Source organism: Branchiostoma belcheri, unplaced genomic scaffold (genome assembly GCF_001625305.1).
Source record: "Branchiostoma belcheri isolate BF01 breed outbred unplaced genomic scaffold, Haploidv18h27 scaffold147, whole genome shotgun sequence".
Classification (NCBI taxonomy): domain Eukaryota; kingdom Metazoa; phylum Chordata; class Leptocardii; order Amphioxiformes; family Branchiostomatidae; genus Branchiostoma; species Branchiostoma belcheri.
The window spans coordinates 139,078-155,547 of record NW_017802902.1 but is presented as its reverse complement, the minus strand read 5'-3'; the positions used below and the strand labels follow the sequence as shown (position 1 = coordinate 155,547).

Genomic DNA, 16,470 nt, shown 5'->3' with positions numbered 1-16,470 from the left:
TATCAAACTTTTCATTCCCAAAGCTGCTCACCGGGAGCAGGGAATTGTGACCTTGTCATTACTGTGGAGTTGGAATTCAAAAGATGAGATAACTTCCTGTGCAGTATGTTTTGAAGTATAAAATGCTGTGTGATGTAATAATGAGTACTGCAGAGTTGTAATATCAGATTAACTCCTCTACATTTGTTCAGGTTCTGCTGTAAAGCCGCTCAAAATGGCGGGTAGTTTTACTTTAACCCTACCTAGACCGGGGGGGGGGCTAAAAGTGCCCGCGGCAACTTTGATGTCACCTAGCGTCTGAACGGCTAGCCGTAAAACGACCAAACTTGGTGACTTTTCCTAAAATATTGTTGGCAACAATTCTCTATCATTGGAATAAGATAATAATTTTTTGTGTTGCCATGGCAACGGGTTTCTGACAGGCATTTTTCGCTAAATTTAGTACTTTTTGTTTCAACAATAGAATTTTATGGGTTTTATGTCAAGTTACTCATGGTTTCTAATATTAATAACATCCCATATAATTTTATGTAAATTTTATCATTAAATATGCATAATTTATGCTAATTTGATGACGTCATTGGCCAAAATCCAAGATGGCGGACCATATCATTAGAACAGGTATATACGGGTTATTTTCATTAAAATTTCATCAATACTTCCATTTCTTTTTCCAAAAAAGGTTTGAATGAAGGTGTTTAGTATTTTTACAATGTATTTTAGGCTTTATCATGAAAAAAAATATTTTTGAAAATTCAAGATTGATGATCCAAGATGGTGGATATCTTAAATATGCATGACGTCATTTTATGACGTCACCGGTGTTGCTATGGGCAACATAAGACTTAGTACACACTAATATTCTGTCATAAACACTTTTGGTAAAGTTATGTTGTATACCAGGGAGGTTTTCAGGGAAAAACCTATTTAGACGGTTTTGGCCAATAAAATCACATTAATGACGTCATAATGACGTCATATTACGTCATAACGACATAAAAATTGTAGATATGATAAATTTTCACTAGTACACCATTCTCTGAAAATTTGGTGGTCATACGACATACCGTTCGCGAGTTCTTAGGGGGGGGTCAAAAGAGCCCCCCCCCGGTCCCCCCATGTCAAAAAAAGCCCGGTCTAGGTAGGGTTAAGTAGGGATCTTAGACTAGCCTCCACCAGGCTTCTGAAAAGACTGAAAACTGTTCTGCAGTTGTACACCTTTAGCGGACCAACTTCCCCGGTATGTTATGTGTGTATAGCGACGGTCACAACTCGCCGTACGTGCTTCTGCGTGCTGTCTACGTGCAAAAACGTGGGCAATCGTACGGCATCCGTGCGTGGTGAGTACCACCTCCGTACGGAATCCTACGGATTTAGGAGCACGCAGACACGCCGTGGAACTTTAAGTGCATGTAATACTTTTTCTACGTGCGGTCTGCGGATTTACCACCCGTGCGTGCGAGTACGTGCGACGCGCGTGCCCCGCACAACCTATGAGCGTGCAACGTACGGACTCCGTGAGTCTAACTTCACTATTCTCACGTGCAATTGCTGTACGGACAGCGCACGAAGCACGTGCGTGACACGCACGGTGCTTGCGTCATCCGTGCTTACTCCTCACTTCCCAGTTGACCTGCTCAATGACCACGCAGAACACACGTGCACCATACCAGGTGCTCCGCACGTGCAACGCACCTGATTTCTACAGTATATAAAGACGACTTGACGGGCGACTGCCAACTCGTCTCCAAGATTCCCAGGAAGGCTCAGAAGAAGACTACCAGACAAGACCCAAAGAAACGGGCCGCGGAAGACACCAGGGTGCCTAGTGATGATGAAGTTAACAGGAGGTGCACGCACTTACAACGTGCGAGTGAGTAAGGAAACCGTGCGTACGCCGCACGTGTAGGTACGGCCTGTACGCGGCAACGTGGCAATCGCACAGAGATCGTACGTTGTAAGCACGTACAACTCACTTACCACTTGCGCAACGTACGATGCACGCAACCGCTGACGGCCAGGCGTGTCGTGCAGACCACGTACGTACACCTTGCGCACTCGTGCGAGTGACGTACTCTCTCGTCCGGCCACCCTACGTTTGCAGAAAAAACGTAGCAGACGTAGCCACGACAAAAACGTACGGACAAAAAGCACGCACGGCGAGTTGTGACCGTCGCTTATTTGGCCATTTTTGCAGCCGCTTCTTGGGCCTGGCAGAGGCTAGCTTATCACTTTTATTTAGGAACTGTAGGAAATATGCACATGTAAGTTATCATTGTAGAAAATATACATAAATATGTTGTCAATCATAGTGATTGGTGGGACTGGGCTCGGTTTGGGACAAGGCCATCGCGTGTCCAGAACTGTGCTAAGTCTCCGGGCACGCGCACGGTTCCAGACACGCGCCGAGTGTCACTTACCATGCCCGGGCACGGTTGGGAACACAACAGGAATGCAGCTCGCTTGAACCATCAGAATGGAAGAGTCCACATCACATGGGGTTCTGACGCCTTAATGTTTTTTTTTAGTTACGGGAGATTCTGTGGCATTAATAACAAATTCAGTTTTATACTGTGAAAGAAATGATTTAAAATTATATTACATTAAATGTCCTCAACAAAAAAACAATGATCTGTGAGATGTTTATAAATGCATAAAAAGGGATTCACATAGCAGTGTTTATAAACACAAAAATCGATTTAATCAAGGACGTTTTGTTTTGTTTACTATACACGACGTCGTTCTATTTCTCGTAGGGGGGGGGTCATTTTAGTATACAATAGTGTGGTCCATTTCTTTGCAAAACTAGAATGCAAACACTTTCTATGTTGTCTATCTTATTGAAAGTACAGTGTTAATGTTAAACGGTTCATGCCTTTTTCTAAAGCTGTGCTTCTTAGAAGACAGTTACTGCAGCATAACTCCCTCTAAAATCCACACGCCTGGTCCTATGTTTTGACGTGTCATCCTAGCCTGGTATCCAGTCTGATTCGTGGTCGGGGCCGCAAGAGCTCTGGCCCGCCCGCCTCACATAAGCTTCCCGGTGTGTATTTCACGAGAGATTAATTAGCCCTCCACGTGTAGGGGGGAAACCAAATCCCCGAGCATGCTGTCTCTGATTAGCGTAACACTCCTACAGGACGGTCTGTTGCACTGGACGGAAGCTCTTAGAGGGCCCGAAGACACAACCTGCCTGAACACCCCAATACCCCCTATCACGATAAGACTGGATACCAGGCTAGTGTCATCCGGGTAACAGCTCAAAGCTTGCCATGGACATACCACAGCAACAGCCCCAGGTAAGTGTCCATAATGATAATATGCATGTTTTTCTTTACATGAATATGTCATCGAAATCATTTACTCAACATTTGCTTGAAAAATTCTTCCAGAAAACAGTTTTGAAGTAATTTGACGGTCGCATATGTTACTATTTCTAGAAAGGGGATGTTTTTCATTGTAGGGGAGGGTATTAGGCTACCGGAAGGGAACCCTTACGCTACCTTACCTTAGCATCGTCCAATAGATCATAACAGTTATAATTATGAACAGATATGCTTTTTTTCACCCAAACGAAGTAGAATTAGCCAGCGTATTGAACAAGAAAAAATGTATGGAAACGCCCCTGAAGGGGCCCCTGAAGTGCAGATGTAGGTGGGTTGACGAAGTCTTCAACACATGGGCAAAGTTCACTTAGAGTCAAGGTCACTAGAACCACCATGCACCAGTTCCAGTCAAGGACGTTGAACGTCCTTGTTCCAGTACTCTCCAAGCAGAGGTTCGGGCTTGGGCTTTTAAGTTACTACCTCCATGAAAAATGAAGGTATTGTTTTTGGCGTGTCTATCTGTATGTATGTCTGTGTGTGTGTCTGTCTGTGTGTCTGTGTGTGTTTCCGCAACTTTGTAGTCAGCATAACTTCAGAACGCCTTTATGGATTGTGATGATATTTGGCATGATGGTAAGTCTTGGAAAGACAAAGGTCAAGTTTAAGTATGGGCCTCCTGGTGGATGACCTTGGTACTGCAGCAGAACTTCCGGTTTTTGTATCTTTTGTCCTGAATAAGCTATGGTCTTGACTTTTTGGTGACAGATAGCTTATCCTGTCAGGAATTAGTGGCGTAAGTTTGGTCCCCCTAGCAGCTTGTTCTGGAACTGTAGGTTAGTTCCTGGTAAAAACTTTCAAAGCCAATAAGTCTAGATTTGAACAATGTATTTTCACCTTTTTTGGTGTGTAGGTACCTGAGAGACAGTTGTACATGATTAAATGCAATTTATGCAAATGAGGACTTAATTTGCATAATTAATGAGGAAATTCTATAAATACAGTGTTTCATATAATGGTACTGCTAATGTAATCTATTTAATCTGTGGCAGGCGGAACATCAACATATACCAATTATGCAAATGATGATCTAATTTGCATAATTAATGTGAAAATTCTGTGAATCCTTATTGGTGAATGATGGGAATTTTATACCTCGTAACATGTGTAAGTTACTTAAAGGTTTGCATCGCTATGCATATATTATGTTAATGTAGAGGTTATTTGCATACTTGATGAGGACAAAGCAAGCCCATATTTCATGGAGGTATGAGATCTCGGAACTCTTGTTACTTTAATGAAAAAATGGCGTTATTGTTTTGGTGTGTTTGTCTGTCTGTTTGTGTGTGTGTGTGTGTGTTTGTAGTCATTTGTGGCGTCGTGTGGTGTAGTGGTAGATCACTGGACTGTGAAACGGGGAGACCCGGATCCGATTCCGGGTTGTACCCGAACAAGCGCCCCGACGTTGTACCCTTGGGAAAGGTGCTTAACACGACTTTCCTCACTTACCTCAGGTGAAAATGAGTACCTAGCTTCGGTTAGGGGCGTCTTATCGGATGGGACGTTAAAATGGAGGTCCCGTGTTTGAGGAGAGAACCCACGTGGGCGGAAGTGGAACAAACCATTATGGTCTAAAAACGGGGTAGGGAATTTTCCCGAGCAGCCTCGTAACTCCTGCTTCTCCTATTGAGTCAGTCAGTCCTCACTACTTGTGTGGTAACACAATTCAGGTGGTACTCGTAGCACCATTCACCTTGAAGTGGCCTAACGGCCGTGTTACGTATACATGGCGACCACTAAGTAAAAAAAAATATATAACTTCAGAACGCATTCATGAATTGTGATATTATTTAGTATGTAGGTAGGTATTGACAAAGGTCAAGGTCAAACACGGGCCTCTTGGTGGGGTGGGGTGGTATGTATGTGTGTATGTGTGTGTGTGTGTGTGTGTGTGTGTGTGTGTGTGTGTGTGTGTGTGTGTGTGTGCCTGTAAACATGATAACTTGGGAAGGCTTTAATGGTTTGAATTGATATTTAGGAGGTAGGTAGGTTTTGAAAAGACCTGAAAATGATAAGATTTGGGCGTCCTAGTAACTTCTTATGGTACTGCAGCTGAACTTCCGGTTTTGATTTCGCATGACCTAGACATACTAGGGTCACAAAAACACATAACGTGACATCATCCAAGGAATGGTTTTGGCGTGTTTTTTATGCTTTTTATTGGACTTTCCTTGGCGTCTTTTGTTTAGGTACTCAAGGTTCAAAACAGCCCATTTCTCCATAAGCCCATGGTCACATGACTAATTTTATTTAATAATTGTTTATTGCTTGTTTTGCACTCCCAAAATAAGATGAAATATAACGATTGGAGTTAAGTAAACATGCATGGGAGGGCCAGAAACCTGGAGGTTTATCTTTGGACCTTACAATACTAAATATTAAAAGTTACCAATGATACTGAATGAAACAAAACTTGAACGGAAATTTTTGTTTATTTGGATGTCTAACCTCACACAAACAAACATGCACACACGCTTAATGCTCTGCAACATTATCAAACTTTTTCGTAAGGCCATAGCAAGTAATCAGAGCGCGCATTAATTTTCGCTTGATTTGGTGAAAAAAAAAACAAGAAATTTTGTTGCCCTCTGACAGTGGTCAACATGCCGAAAATGGACAAATATGTCTGTTGCCATGCCGGAACGTGAATAGCTAATAACTATGAAGACAGGAGACAAGAAAAGACTATGATTAAATGTTTTGTTTTTTACTTTGATGCAGTGATATGTGATACTGGCTGTATCACATATCATATGTATATGTGATGTTCTCACTAAATCAAAACCATTTGTACAATTATTGAGTCAAAATTTGATAATCTAGGAACCTTGTTTTTTCGGCCCACCTTTTCGCCCGCTCGCATAAGATTTGGAGTCTGCGGAGGATGTCATCCATAAAATTTACTTGCTTTGGCCTAACCATCTTATTTTTTATTTGCACATAGTTTTGAGTCATGGCACTGGCTAATCGAATGACGTCAGTAGCACGTCACTTCCTGGTGATACGCCGACACTTGAGTGCTGTTCCCGCTGATCTGCAGTCCGTGGTGACCAGCCTCACCTCCCACCGGAAACACGTGCCGCACTGGTACCTGTATGACACCAGGGGGTCGGAAATCTATGAAGAGTGAGTATATGGTCATGTTCAAAGCCTCGGTCACAACCCGCCGTACGTGCATCTGCATGCTGTTTGCGTGCAAAAAAGTGGGCAAACTTAGGGGATTCGTAAGTAGTGAGTACCACCTCCGTACGGAATCCTAAGGATTTGGGAGCACGCCGTAGAACTTTAAGTGCATGTAAAACCAAGTACGGTGCGAGTACGGGCGAAACGCGTGCCCCGCACGAACCGTACGTAAGAAGCACGTGTGAGTAGGGCCTCCTTTCGGTAAAGTTGCAATCGCACAGAGATCGTACGTTGTTAGCACGTACAACTCACTTACCACTTGCGCAACGAACGATGCACGCACCGCTCACGGCCAGACTTGGCGTGCAGACCACACTCTTACACTTTCTGCAACCGTGCGTCAACGCCACTTTTTCCCACGTTTTCTGAGAAAAGTAGCAGACGTGGCCTCCCCCCCCCCAAAAAAAAAGCAAAAACAAAAACGTACGGACAAAAAGCATGTACGGCGGGTTGTGACTGGGGCTTTAGTAACGTACTTCTTCTTTCGTACTACTTAGTCCTATTATGTAAATAGCTTCTCACTTCGTCAAAATTCACTTACTACTTTCTTACTCTCCCAGCAGGGGATTTGGTTTTGACGTGTTTCGGGACTTTTTAATCGGGCTTCCTCTTTGTTTTTCAACTGGTATCTTGCTGTTACGCCAACCCCAAAAAGATTCACTGACGGAATTAAATACGGCTTCAAGCTAGAAGAACACATTACACATTTGTGTTGTTTTCCTCCTTTCTTAGAGAAACGTTACATAAAAATCCATTAAAGGCTATTAGAAACAAAATACAAACACATTTAAGACTGATTACTGTTAGATTAAAACCTTTTGATTGAACACAAAGAATTGTTTTCACCTGGCACTTTTGTGTCACCCTGGTCTTCCTCAGTAGACTGACCCTGTAAGACTTGTATCGTGACTTCTTGGAAGTATGACGTCAACACTGAGTCAAAAGCATATGATAACCGATGTCGGCCTCCGCCAAAAAAATGTAGCTTATTGAAAATTTATAGGAATAACCTTTTTTTGACTTTTATTTGTCCGTGCAACATGTAGGGGTTTAGAAAGATTTTTTTTTCTGCTGTGCCCGTACCAGTCCTGTTTAAGGAACGTTAACTTCACTCATTCAAACACTTCGCATGGTATAAAGTTGGGGTAGATTTTGTCAATAATGAAATTACATTACTTTTTATATATCACAAATATATCATATATATTACGAATTAGTGCACACCCTCTCGAAATTGAGAGAGGGCGATATAAGAAGCTCGAAGTGCATGAACGAATTTGCAAAACATTGTACGTTGAATACGGTGGAAGACGAAACGCATTTTATATCAAATTGTACCCTCTATAACAATGAACGAAATCAACTCTTTGACGTAGTCTCCAAATTCTACCCAAACTTTCACACATATACAAATGAAAAGAAAACTACTCTCCTGTTAACATCCGAAAACCCACAAATTACAGGAAAAGTGGGATCCTTTGCCTTCCCCTGTCTTCAAAGAAGAAGTCAAACCCAGTAGTTTTTACTAGTAGTTTCTTAGTAGTTAGTAGTTTCATGTGTAGTAAGTATCTGTTTTATACCAAATGTTTTTTCTGTTCATCCAATTAGCCCTCGTGCATGTATTTGCAATAAAAAATTGTTTAAAAAAATTAAGGACTCCAAATTCTCCCTGAATAGGTATTGCAAAAACAAAACAACTAAACAAAACAAAATCATTTACATTAAGGCCTGCTACCATTCTGCAATAAGCATTAATTTGGCAATTATTTCCTACTCCTACAGAATCGTTCGTTCTTCTTCGACCTACCGACTGTGGAATCATGAGTACACCTTGCTTCAGACGCATGTGAAAGATATCGTTGATAAGATGCCCTCGGCCCGCACCATGCTGGTTGAGCTCGGCAGCGGCGCTTCCTCCAAAACCCGTCCGGTTATAGAGGCTATGCTGGAACGTCATGGAGCATTGACGTATGTGCCAGTGGACATTGCAAAAGGTAAGAATACCATGTCATTGGCTTTGCTATGTGAAACCATGAGCGGTAGGCTAAGGATTCATTTTTGAGAAGGACACTAGAAGCACGTGGTACGCCGACGGCTCGTCCGACCAGTCAGGGAAAGCCATCGTCGGGGTTATCTACCGTCGTCCTTTACGCTAAGTTACGTCTATATTCTATTCATGACTTTTAACACTTCCAATAATGCCTATTAAAGATCACGGATATGACGTTGACCAACCCACTCCCCCTTCCTCGCTTTAATATTTTCAACAGGTTCTATTGACAACCTGGTCAACTATATTGTTTTGAATTATTTATCTAGTATAAAGCGCATGCCATAATTGCATTTTTGTTGGAATTCAAGAAAATGACCAACCTTCTATCGCTCCACCTTCTACCGAAGACTCGCCTACTCGCACGGTCGCATTACGTATATCCGCTTCTTACGTCATATCCCATCCATATCCGTGATCTTTACTGATTTTTACTGCGCTCGGAACCCAATTTTCTGGTGGCTTCGGCATCTGTCGGAACTCGCCTTCGGCACTCGCTCGGAACTCAACAAAACTCCTGGGCCTACCGCCTATGGTTAAACATGTCACGGTGAACAAGTGTTCATTATCTCTTGCTACGTAGTGAGAATTGAGTAAAAAATATATACTTACATCAAGCTACTAGTATATTTGATAAAACCTTGTTTATGTTCATGATTATATTTTAAGTCTCAAATTCTTATTAAAAAACAACCCAATATGTCATGCATTTGAAAATATCATTTCTAATTATGTCGCAATTACTAACTACTATAATTATATTTTTGTTGTAATAAAACAGAAATATTGACAGAAGGCAAAAATTAAACACGTTGTTTACGGCATGGCCTTTTTACAGACTACATTGAGGAGATCTCGCGAGAGCTGGAGCGAGAGTACAGTAATCTAAAGGTAGAGCCGTTCGGGGGTCTGTACATGGACGGATGCCGCCATGTCGCCAGCCGCACGGAGACCAAACTACTCCTGTTCCTCGGCAGCAGTTTCGGTAACGTCCCTGTTGATGAGCAGCTCCCCATGCTGGAGGAAATAAATGCATATCTCACAGGTATATTTTACTTCGTAATACAAATCAAATCAACTTTATTGCTCAACAACTGTAGCTGGTACAATGTATGGCTAAGAAGAAACAACAAGGGTACATACACGAACTAATACTAAGATATAATTCTAACGGGCTAGTACATAATGATACTAAAGCTAATCTATTGTGTTTTACTAAGAAGAGTATTATTACATTCTGTAATTAAGGAGATATATCAGTTATTTATCGTTTTTACATCCGAATGATGCTTTACGTCGGTAGGTAAAATTCCCAGGTTGTGTAGCGCCATGTGTTGGATGAAACAGTACTGTAAAAATTGTAGTGTAGACACTCTAAGATTTGCAATCAAGTTGAAGGCAATGGGCATTTTTTTTAATGTAAGTACGTGTAAAATCGGCTACTTGCCTTCATCTCTGAAATGTTACTTATAATACAGAAGAACTTTATTGCGCGACAATTGCACATAGTACAATGCATGGCAAGGTACAAATATAACAAACAAGTAGAAAATGTGTTGAATAAGACCTAATGTAGAATAAAACATAACATAACCTAATACATCACAATTCAAATGCACATAATAGATAAACGAAGTTATTAAGACTATCTCGCACTTTTTATGTCTTCTGGCATTTAGCCCAGGACCGGCTCGTGCTAGGGCTGGACATGAACACGGACCGTGAGGCCGTCATCAGGGCTTATGTTGCCGAACATAAGCGATGTCCATGGCTGGACAACTTCGTCGAACGCCTGAATAAGGTTTGCTGGAAAATGTAGATGGTATCATCATAAATGATCATTTTGCCGTTTGAAACAGTCTATGCTATACTATACTACTATCATATACCTAGAAGACATTGACCAATCAGAAGGCTCCATTTCCAATTGGTTATCTGGCCGCAACCTGAAAAGTGGTCGGTTATTGGAATAACCGACCACTTTATGGACCGTACCATTTTTTTAAATATTCCGAAACATGTAATCACAAGACGTTTTGAGGGCACACTCAAGTTTTTTCAACTTATATCAACCCTGAACAGTACACCTGGGGTCCGCGCGGACCCCAGCACTATATATTCTGTAATATCTTTTTTGTTTTTAAGGATTTTTTTCTGAAATTTTAGGTAATTGTCACCCACAAAGTTGTCTCTTAATACAGTGCAGAAAACTCCGTTTCTACCATTAATAAAAAGAATTATATCTGATTTTCTTTTGGGGTCCGCGCGGACCCCAGCCGGCTTTCGATCATAATGGATACACTGGCGTTCTTATACATTACCTTATTTCCGTTTTTATATGTTTTTATGCATTCATCGTATGTCTACCAAGTTTTCAGAGAATGGTGTTGTAATAGAATTAAATTTTAATAACTTTGGTGTAATTATGACGTCATATGACGTCAGAGCTAATAATATAGTCCGCCATATTGGATTTTGACCAATGACGTCATCAAATTAGCATATTCTATGCATATTAAATGATTTAACTTATATTCAATTATGTAAGATGTTATTAATGTTGGAAAAGAAGTGTAATTTTATATAAAACTCAGAAAATTTTTATGTTTAAACCAAAATTACTTCTATTTTCAAAAAACTACCCTTTGCCATGGCAACACAAAAACACATCAACTTACTAGTATCAAACTAATATGAACTTTTTTCCAGAGACATTTTAGGAAAGGTCTACAAATTTGATACTTCTAGCGCAAGCCGTTTAGCCGCTATCTGAGATCAAAGTTGGGCCTCAAAAGCCCCTTCAGTCTGAAATGGGTTTAAAAATCGGGTATTTCTTCTTGTCTTCTTTTCTTCACCAAAAAATAGAAAAAGTTCAAAATGTATGATTTTTGTATGTAATGTGGACACAGAGGTTCCCACATCAGTATGCAAAACAATTGAGCTGGTAGCATGTTGATAATTTCTAAAAATTAACAAAAAACTGCTCTGGGGTCCGCGCGGACCCCAGGTGTACAGATTAATCAGTCCGGGAAGGTGTACTGTTGAGGGTTAATGCCGCCACCAACACAGGGACAGTACAATACTCATTTACACCTGAGCGAAGTGAGGAAAGTCGTGTAAAGTGCCTTTCCCAAGGGCACAAGATCGGTGGCATGTCAGGACTCGAACCCGGGTCCTCTGGACCCGGGACCGTACCATTATGCGGGGGACAGAACACTAATACAGTAGTATTGTTAAGACGTGTAGTATTTGTCTACTAAAACGTATTGTAGTTCCCTGTTCGCTATGCTCACTCGGTGGTTTATTGGGTGGTTATCGCACTTCGGTTAAAAAGTCTTAACAACTATAAATAACAATCATAAAAAACATATGGATACTGCATTGGCCTTGAATTGTAATTATCTAGTTTTTACCAAATGTACCACCCTGTTAGTGAAGTGTTTGACATGAGATATGGTATTTACTTTAATTTGTAGAAAATTCACAGCCCTTTACACAGAGATCCTTTTCTTACTGTTACTTCTAGATTTTAGCAGTGAAAAAGTTATACATTAAATGTCTTCTAAATTAGCTGTAATTTAAGTAGCTGTTGACATCTATGCTGCTTCATACATATGTCTTACTCATTTAAAGAAGTGTACATATTTATGTCGGAAGTATCGGCAGTGTACATACAATATAGTCACATGAAGTTTGTTCCAATCATGATAACTGAGAAATTGAGCTTGTACGGCCTCCTAAAAGTGAATTTTTGAAGAAGCAATCTTCACAATCGTCACTTCGAGCATCTCTTTTTGCATCTATGTGTTTTATTTTTGCATTTTTTCATTTTTTTTCTGAGCTGACATCGCCGGGTGACATCAGCTCAGGAGAAAATATATAAAATGCAAAAATAAAATGTGGAGATGCAAAATTGCCTGACAGTACTGACTTTAAAATTACTCGTAAGAAAATTCAAACTCTACTACTGGATCAGTTAACGGATTTATTTCCGGACGTTTCGAGTGACATCCATCACTCTTCTTCAGCGTCGCAAATGAACAGAGAACCGATTCACTCTTATATACAAGTAACTAGAAAAACCGGTTAAACAACAAGGTCCGTAAGAAGCTTTATCATGTAAAAGAACGGTTCACTCAATGTACAGGAATTAGAACTAGAAAAACCTGTTCAACAACCGTAAGAGTCTTAGTCATGTAAGGAAGGTTCCTATGGTAAGAAATTACCATAGGAAAAGTTACTGTCCCTTGGGCTGTGGCAGGGCGGGATCCCATGTGCTTGAGAGTTGTGTGACGATGTGTGACGCTGAAGAAGAGTGATGGATGTCACTCGAAACGTCCGGAAATAAATCCGTTAACTGATCCAGTAGTAGAGTTTGAATTTTCTTACGAGTATCGTTTACCTGGATGTCTAACCGTCATCAACGGCTTTAAAATTATATTATATATTCGGATATAACAGGAGAAGCATGGACATCTATTGTAAGTGTGTCTGTTAGCCATACTAGTTATGTCAATTACAATCAAATAAGGTCATATTTTGGTGTGATGAGAACTTTTAAAAAATTCCCGCCTGTTTGCACGTTTTTAGGATTTTGATGGAGACATGGACAAGATGGCGTTTGACGACACCGTGGAGTTTATAGAGAACCCAGCTGACAAGGACACGCCCAGCTATGTACAACAGTATCTGAAAAGTTCGACCATGCAACGTGTGCACCTGAGTAAGTGTTCTTGTGCTTAATAGGTCAAAAGTAGCCAAAATAAATATACGTTTAATTAAAAGAAATGTTCACCTGTGCTGGTATCTAGACGTTTAAACTTTTATCCAACACAAAGAAGTTCTCTCGCCTAGAGCTTTCAACCAGTCACTCGTAGACACTGAGCAAGACTACTTCCTGAGAGGGGTGAAAATGATATTTACATCGAGTCCCATCACCCTTCTCTGAACCGCGACGGGGGCCGACATCGTTTACCAGATACATTTGACCCTGTGTTAAACTTCAGAGAAGTCACGTAACAAGTCTCCCTGGGTCACTGAGGAAGAGCTAGTGCCTGGTTAAGTCTCTAGGTGAGGAAATTTATTTGTGTTGGATCAAAAGTTTTAATTTGAACATAAGCTTTGCATTACATATTTAGATGTGTTTACGTTTTTTAATCAATGTGAGAAGCATATGAAGTTTTTTTAACATGTTGATGGAAAATCGGTGGTTAAGAAAGATATTTGTGAACAATCGATGTTTCACCTGCCGACGTCTTGTTGGACCGCCTGCCACCTTCTTTAGGAAATTCAGTAATACTGTTAAAAGTGGCTCTACCTCGCACTGAAGCTAGGTGTCGCTGCTGCATTGGCACCTAACGTTACGGAGCTGGCACCCCACCCCCCACCCTCACACCTTTGGTTCATGACTGGAGTAAATTTCATATCAAAGTGCAAATAGTATTTAGTATCACCCTTAGGAAGGAATGGCACACACTTCTTTCTCTGCTTAGCACTCAGCACATATGAGAAAGACTGTGGGAAGGTCAAACACACAGCGCTACCAGTGGACTAGCCCCCTGCTGTAGTGCATTGCACAACTGTGTGTCGCCCAAGGGCTACGAAATGGAGATGGGCACCACCCTACGCTCGGACAAGAGCACGGGAGACCTTCTTCTTTTTCTTCTTCTTCTTAGGAAGGTAGCAAGTCGTCCAACCTGTTCACCTGTCCGATTTCCACCATTTTTTAACTAAAACAAGTTCATTATTCTAATTCCAGGAAAGCTTGGTCTCACCATAGACTTTGCGGCCGGGGAGAGGCTTTACTTATCAGAAGGTCCGAACTACAGCTGCAAATACAGCGAGTATCAGGTGCGCCATCTGGCGGAGAAGAGCAACTTTGCAGTTGAAGGTTTCTGGACCAACGAAGATGCAAAATACTGCGTGGTGTGTTTGGTCCCAAATAATAAGTGATAAAAAATCGGAAATAGACCCAAAACTGGCAAAGAACCTTTAATTTTTTTTTACAGTCTAAACATTTATCTATTTTGCCGACACCTCCATACACACAAAATATCATTGCGCTCCACCTATGACTAGAGATAATATGTTCTAAAGTACAAACAGACAACCTTTGATGTGATGTGATGGGCCTGCAGTACAACTGTAGTTGTACTATGTCTAACTGTAGTAGACCTTTGATGTGATGTGATGGGCCATTGCAGTACAACGGTACAATGTCTAACTGTAGTACACCTTTGATGTGATGTGATGGGCCATTTCAGTACAACTGTAGTTGTACAATGTCTAACTGTAGTACACCTTTGATGTGATGTGATGGGCCATTTCAGTACAACTGTAGTTGTACAATGTCTAACTGTAGTACACCTTTGATGTGATGTGATGGGCCATTTCAGTACAACTGTAGTTGTACTATGTCTAACTGTAGTACACCTTTAATGTGATGTAATGGGCCATTGCAGTACAACGGTACAATGTCTAACTGTAGTACACCTTTTGATGCTTTTAGCGTTGCCCCTTTGTTACGTGAAGGTTACACATAGTAACTAACACAAATCTCTCAGATGCCTCTGGCGTCAAATGAAAATGGCCGTCACAGTCCACTGTATCGGTGGTGTGGAATTTGGTATTTGGAAGTGAAGATAAAATATAAACTGTTCAGATGTCATGTGATATCATAATACTCATATACATATACAGTCTTGTTACAAGACGCATGCATTGCAAGCAAAATCTGTTGCACTTCAAAACATGAGATGTATCTCAACATGCCCAAAGTGGTTAAACCACGTCAAATCATCAGACCAAACCGACCCTGCGCGGTCGGCCTTTACCGTACGTGATACTGTCTTCTGCTAAACGTCTGACACAAAATCCAGTCGAGTACTGATGAGTTCACCTCACCTCACCTCTCTCTTGACCTCGTTGAGGGTCGGTCATTGGAGCACCATGACTTGGTCCACTATCCTCCTCCATTTAACTCTGTTCTTCGCTATGGCTTCAGCTAATAAGGTGAGTTAATTTTAAAATTAGCTCTGACCAGTTCAGGACGTAAGTGTATCATTGTTGAATACTCAACAATAATTAACGTCTCCGATAATCTGTGAAACGATTTGATTTGGATTGATTGTTGAAAAGATTGTGCTTCTCATTATCTGCCCTTTGTTGAATAAAATACGTTTGGGTGGAAAGCATATCCTGACAGAATCCCCTTTGCTAAATAAAACAGCAAAAATGTTGCAAAGTATATAATACATAGGCTTTGCCAGCTTAATAAATGGTATTTGAATTCCATAGAAGTTTGAGGGAGTCGTCTCTTTTTATTACTGCATGTATTTCTGTTACTAGTGACAGGACGACGAGAGAAAAATGCTTGCTGAAGAAGAAAAAAATCCTAACCTATATACACGTATCTTGAGTACATAGCTAGTGGCAAATTACGACTTAATCGGTGCCAGTGCTAATCAATTGGGACCATGAGTGGGGGGGGGGTCTTTTTGTCGAAGCTTTACCAATTCTTTAACCCTTGACAGGACGACATGGCAGGAGCAGTTTTCACGAAGTATGACGTCAACAGTGACGGCAAAATGAGCAACACAGAGCTGACTGAAGCGCTGAAGGAGATGGACTTGACACTCAAGCCAGGACTGCTTAATGTAAGGCACTGCTGTTGACTTGGGAGAGATCATAGGTCTGGGTTCAGAGTAGAAATGGATATATGACATGCCAGGAGTGTTAGAGCGAGAAACTATTAGCTAACTAACTTCTCTGTCATAAAATTCCATCTGTGTTGGTAGTTACATGCTTAACCCTACCTAGACCGGGCTTTTTTGACATAGGGGGACCGGGGGGGGG

General features: G+C 41.1%; 2 protein-coding genes across 2 annotated transcripts in view; both read left to right on the top strand.

The window, feature by feature from the left end:
* The first annotated feature begins 6,338 nt into the window (after positions 1-6,338).
* LOC109465084 (histidine N-alpha-methyltransferase-like) lies at positions 6,339-14,592 on the top strand. Its single transcript, XM_019762226.1, has 6 exons — positions 6,339-6,509; positions 8,349-8,560; positions 9,455-9,661; positions 10,296-10,417; positions 13,207-13,339; positions 14,375-14,592. Exons 1-6 carry the CDS (start codon positions 6,355-6,357, stop codon positions 14,566-14,568), a joined length of 1,023 nt encoding a protein of 340 aa, XP_019617785.1. The 5' UTR covers positions 6,339-6,354; the 3' UTR covers positions 14,569-14,592.
* Positions 14,593-15,564: 972 nt separating this feature from the next.
* Positions 15,565-16,470, top strand: part of LOC109465061 (probable calcium-binding protein CML18) — a 2,847-nt gene continuing 1,941 nt past the window's right edge. The window contains exons 1-2 of the mRNA XM_019762203.1: positions 15,565-15,627; positions 16,149-16,271. Coding sequence (XP_019617762.1) covers positions 15,565-15,627; positions 16,149-16,271 — 186 coding nt within the window. The remainder of the gene's footprint in view (positions 15,628-16,148; positions 16,272-16,470) is intronic.

Coding starts and splice junctions, on each gene's coding strand:
- LOC109465084 (XM_019762226.1), top strand. CDS start 6,355: ATGACGTCAGTAGCACGTCACTTCCTGGTGATACGCCGACACTTGAGT. Junction 8,561..9,454: donor GCCAGTGGACATTGCAAAAG/GTAAGAATACCA, acceptor GCCTTTTTACAG/ACTACATTGAGGAGATCTCG. Junction 9,662..10,295: donor AATAAATGCATATCTCACAG/GTATATTTTACT, acceptor TCTGGCATTTAG/CCCAGGACCGGCTCGTGCTA.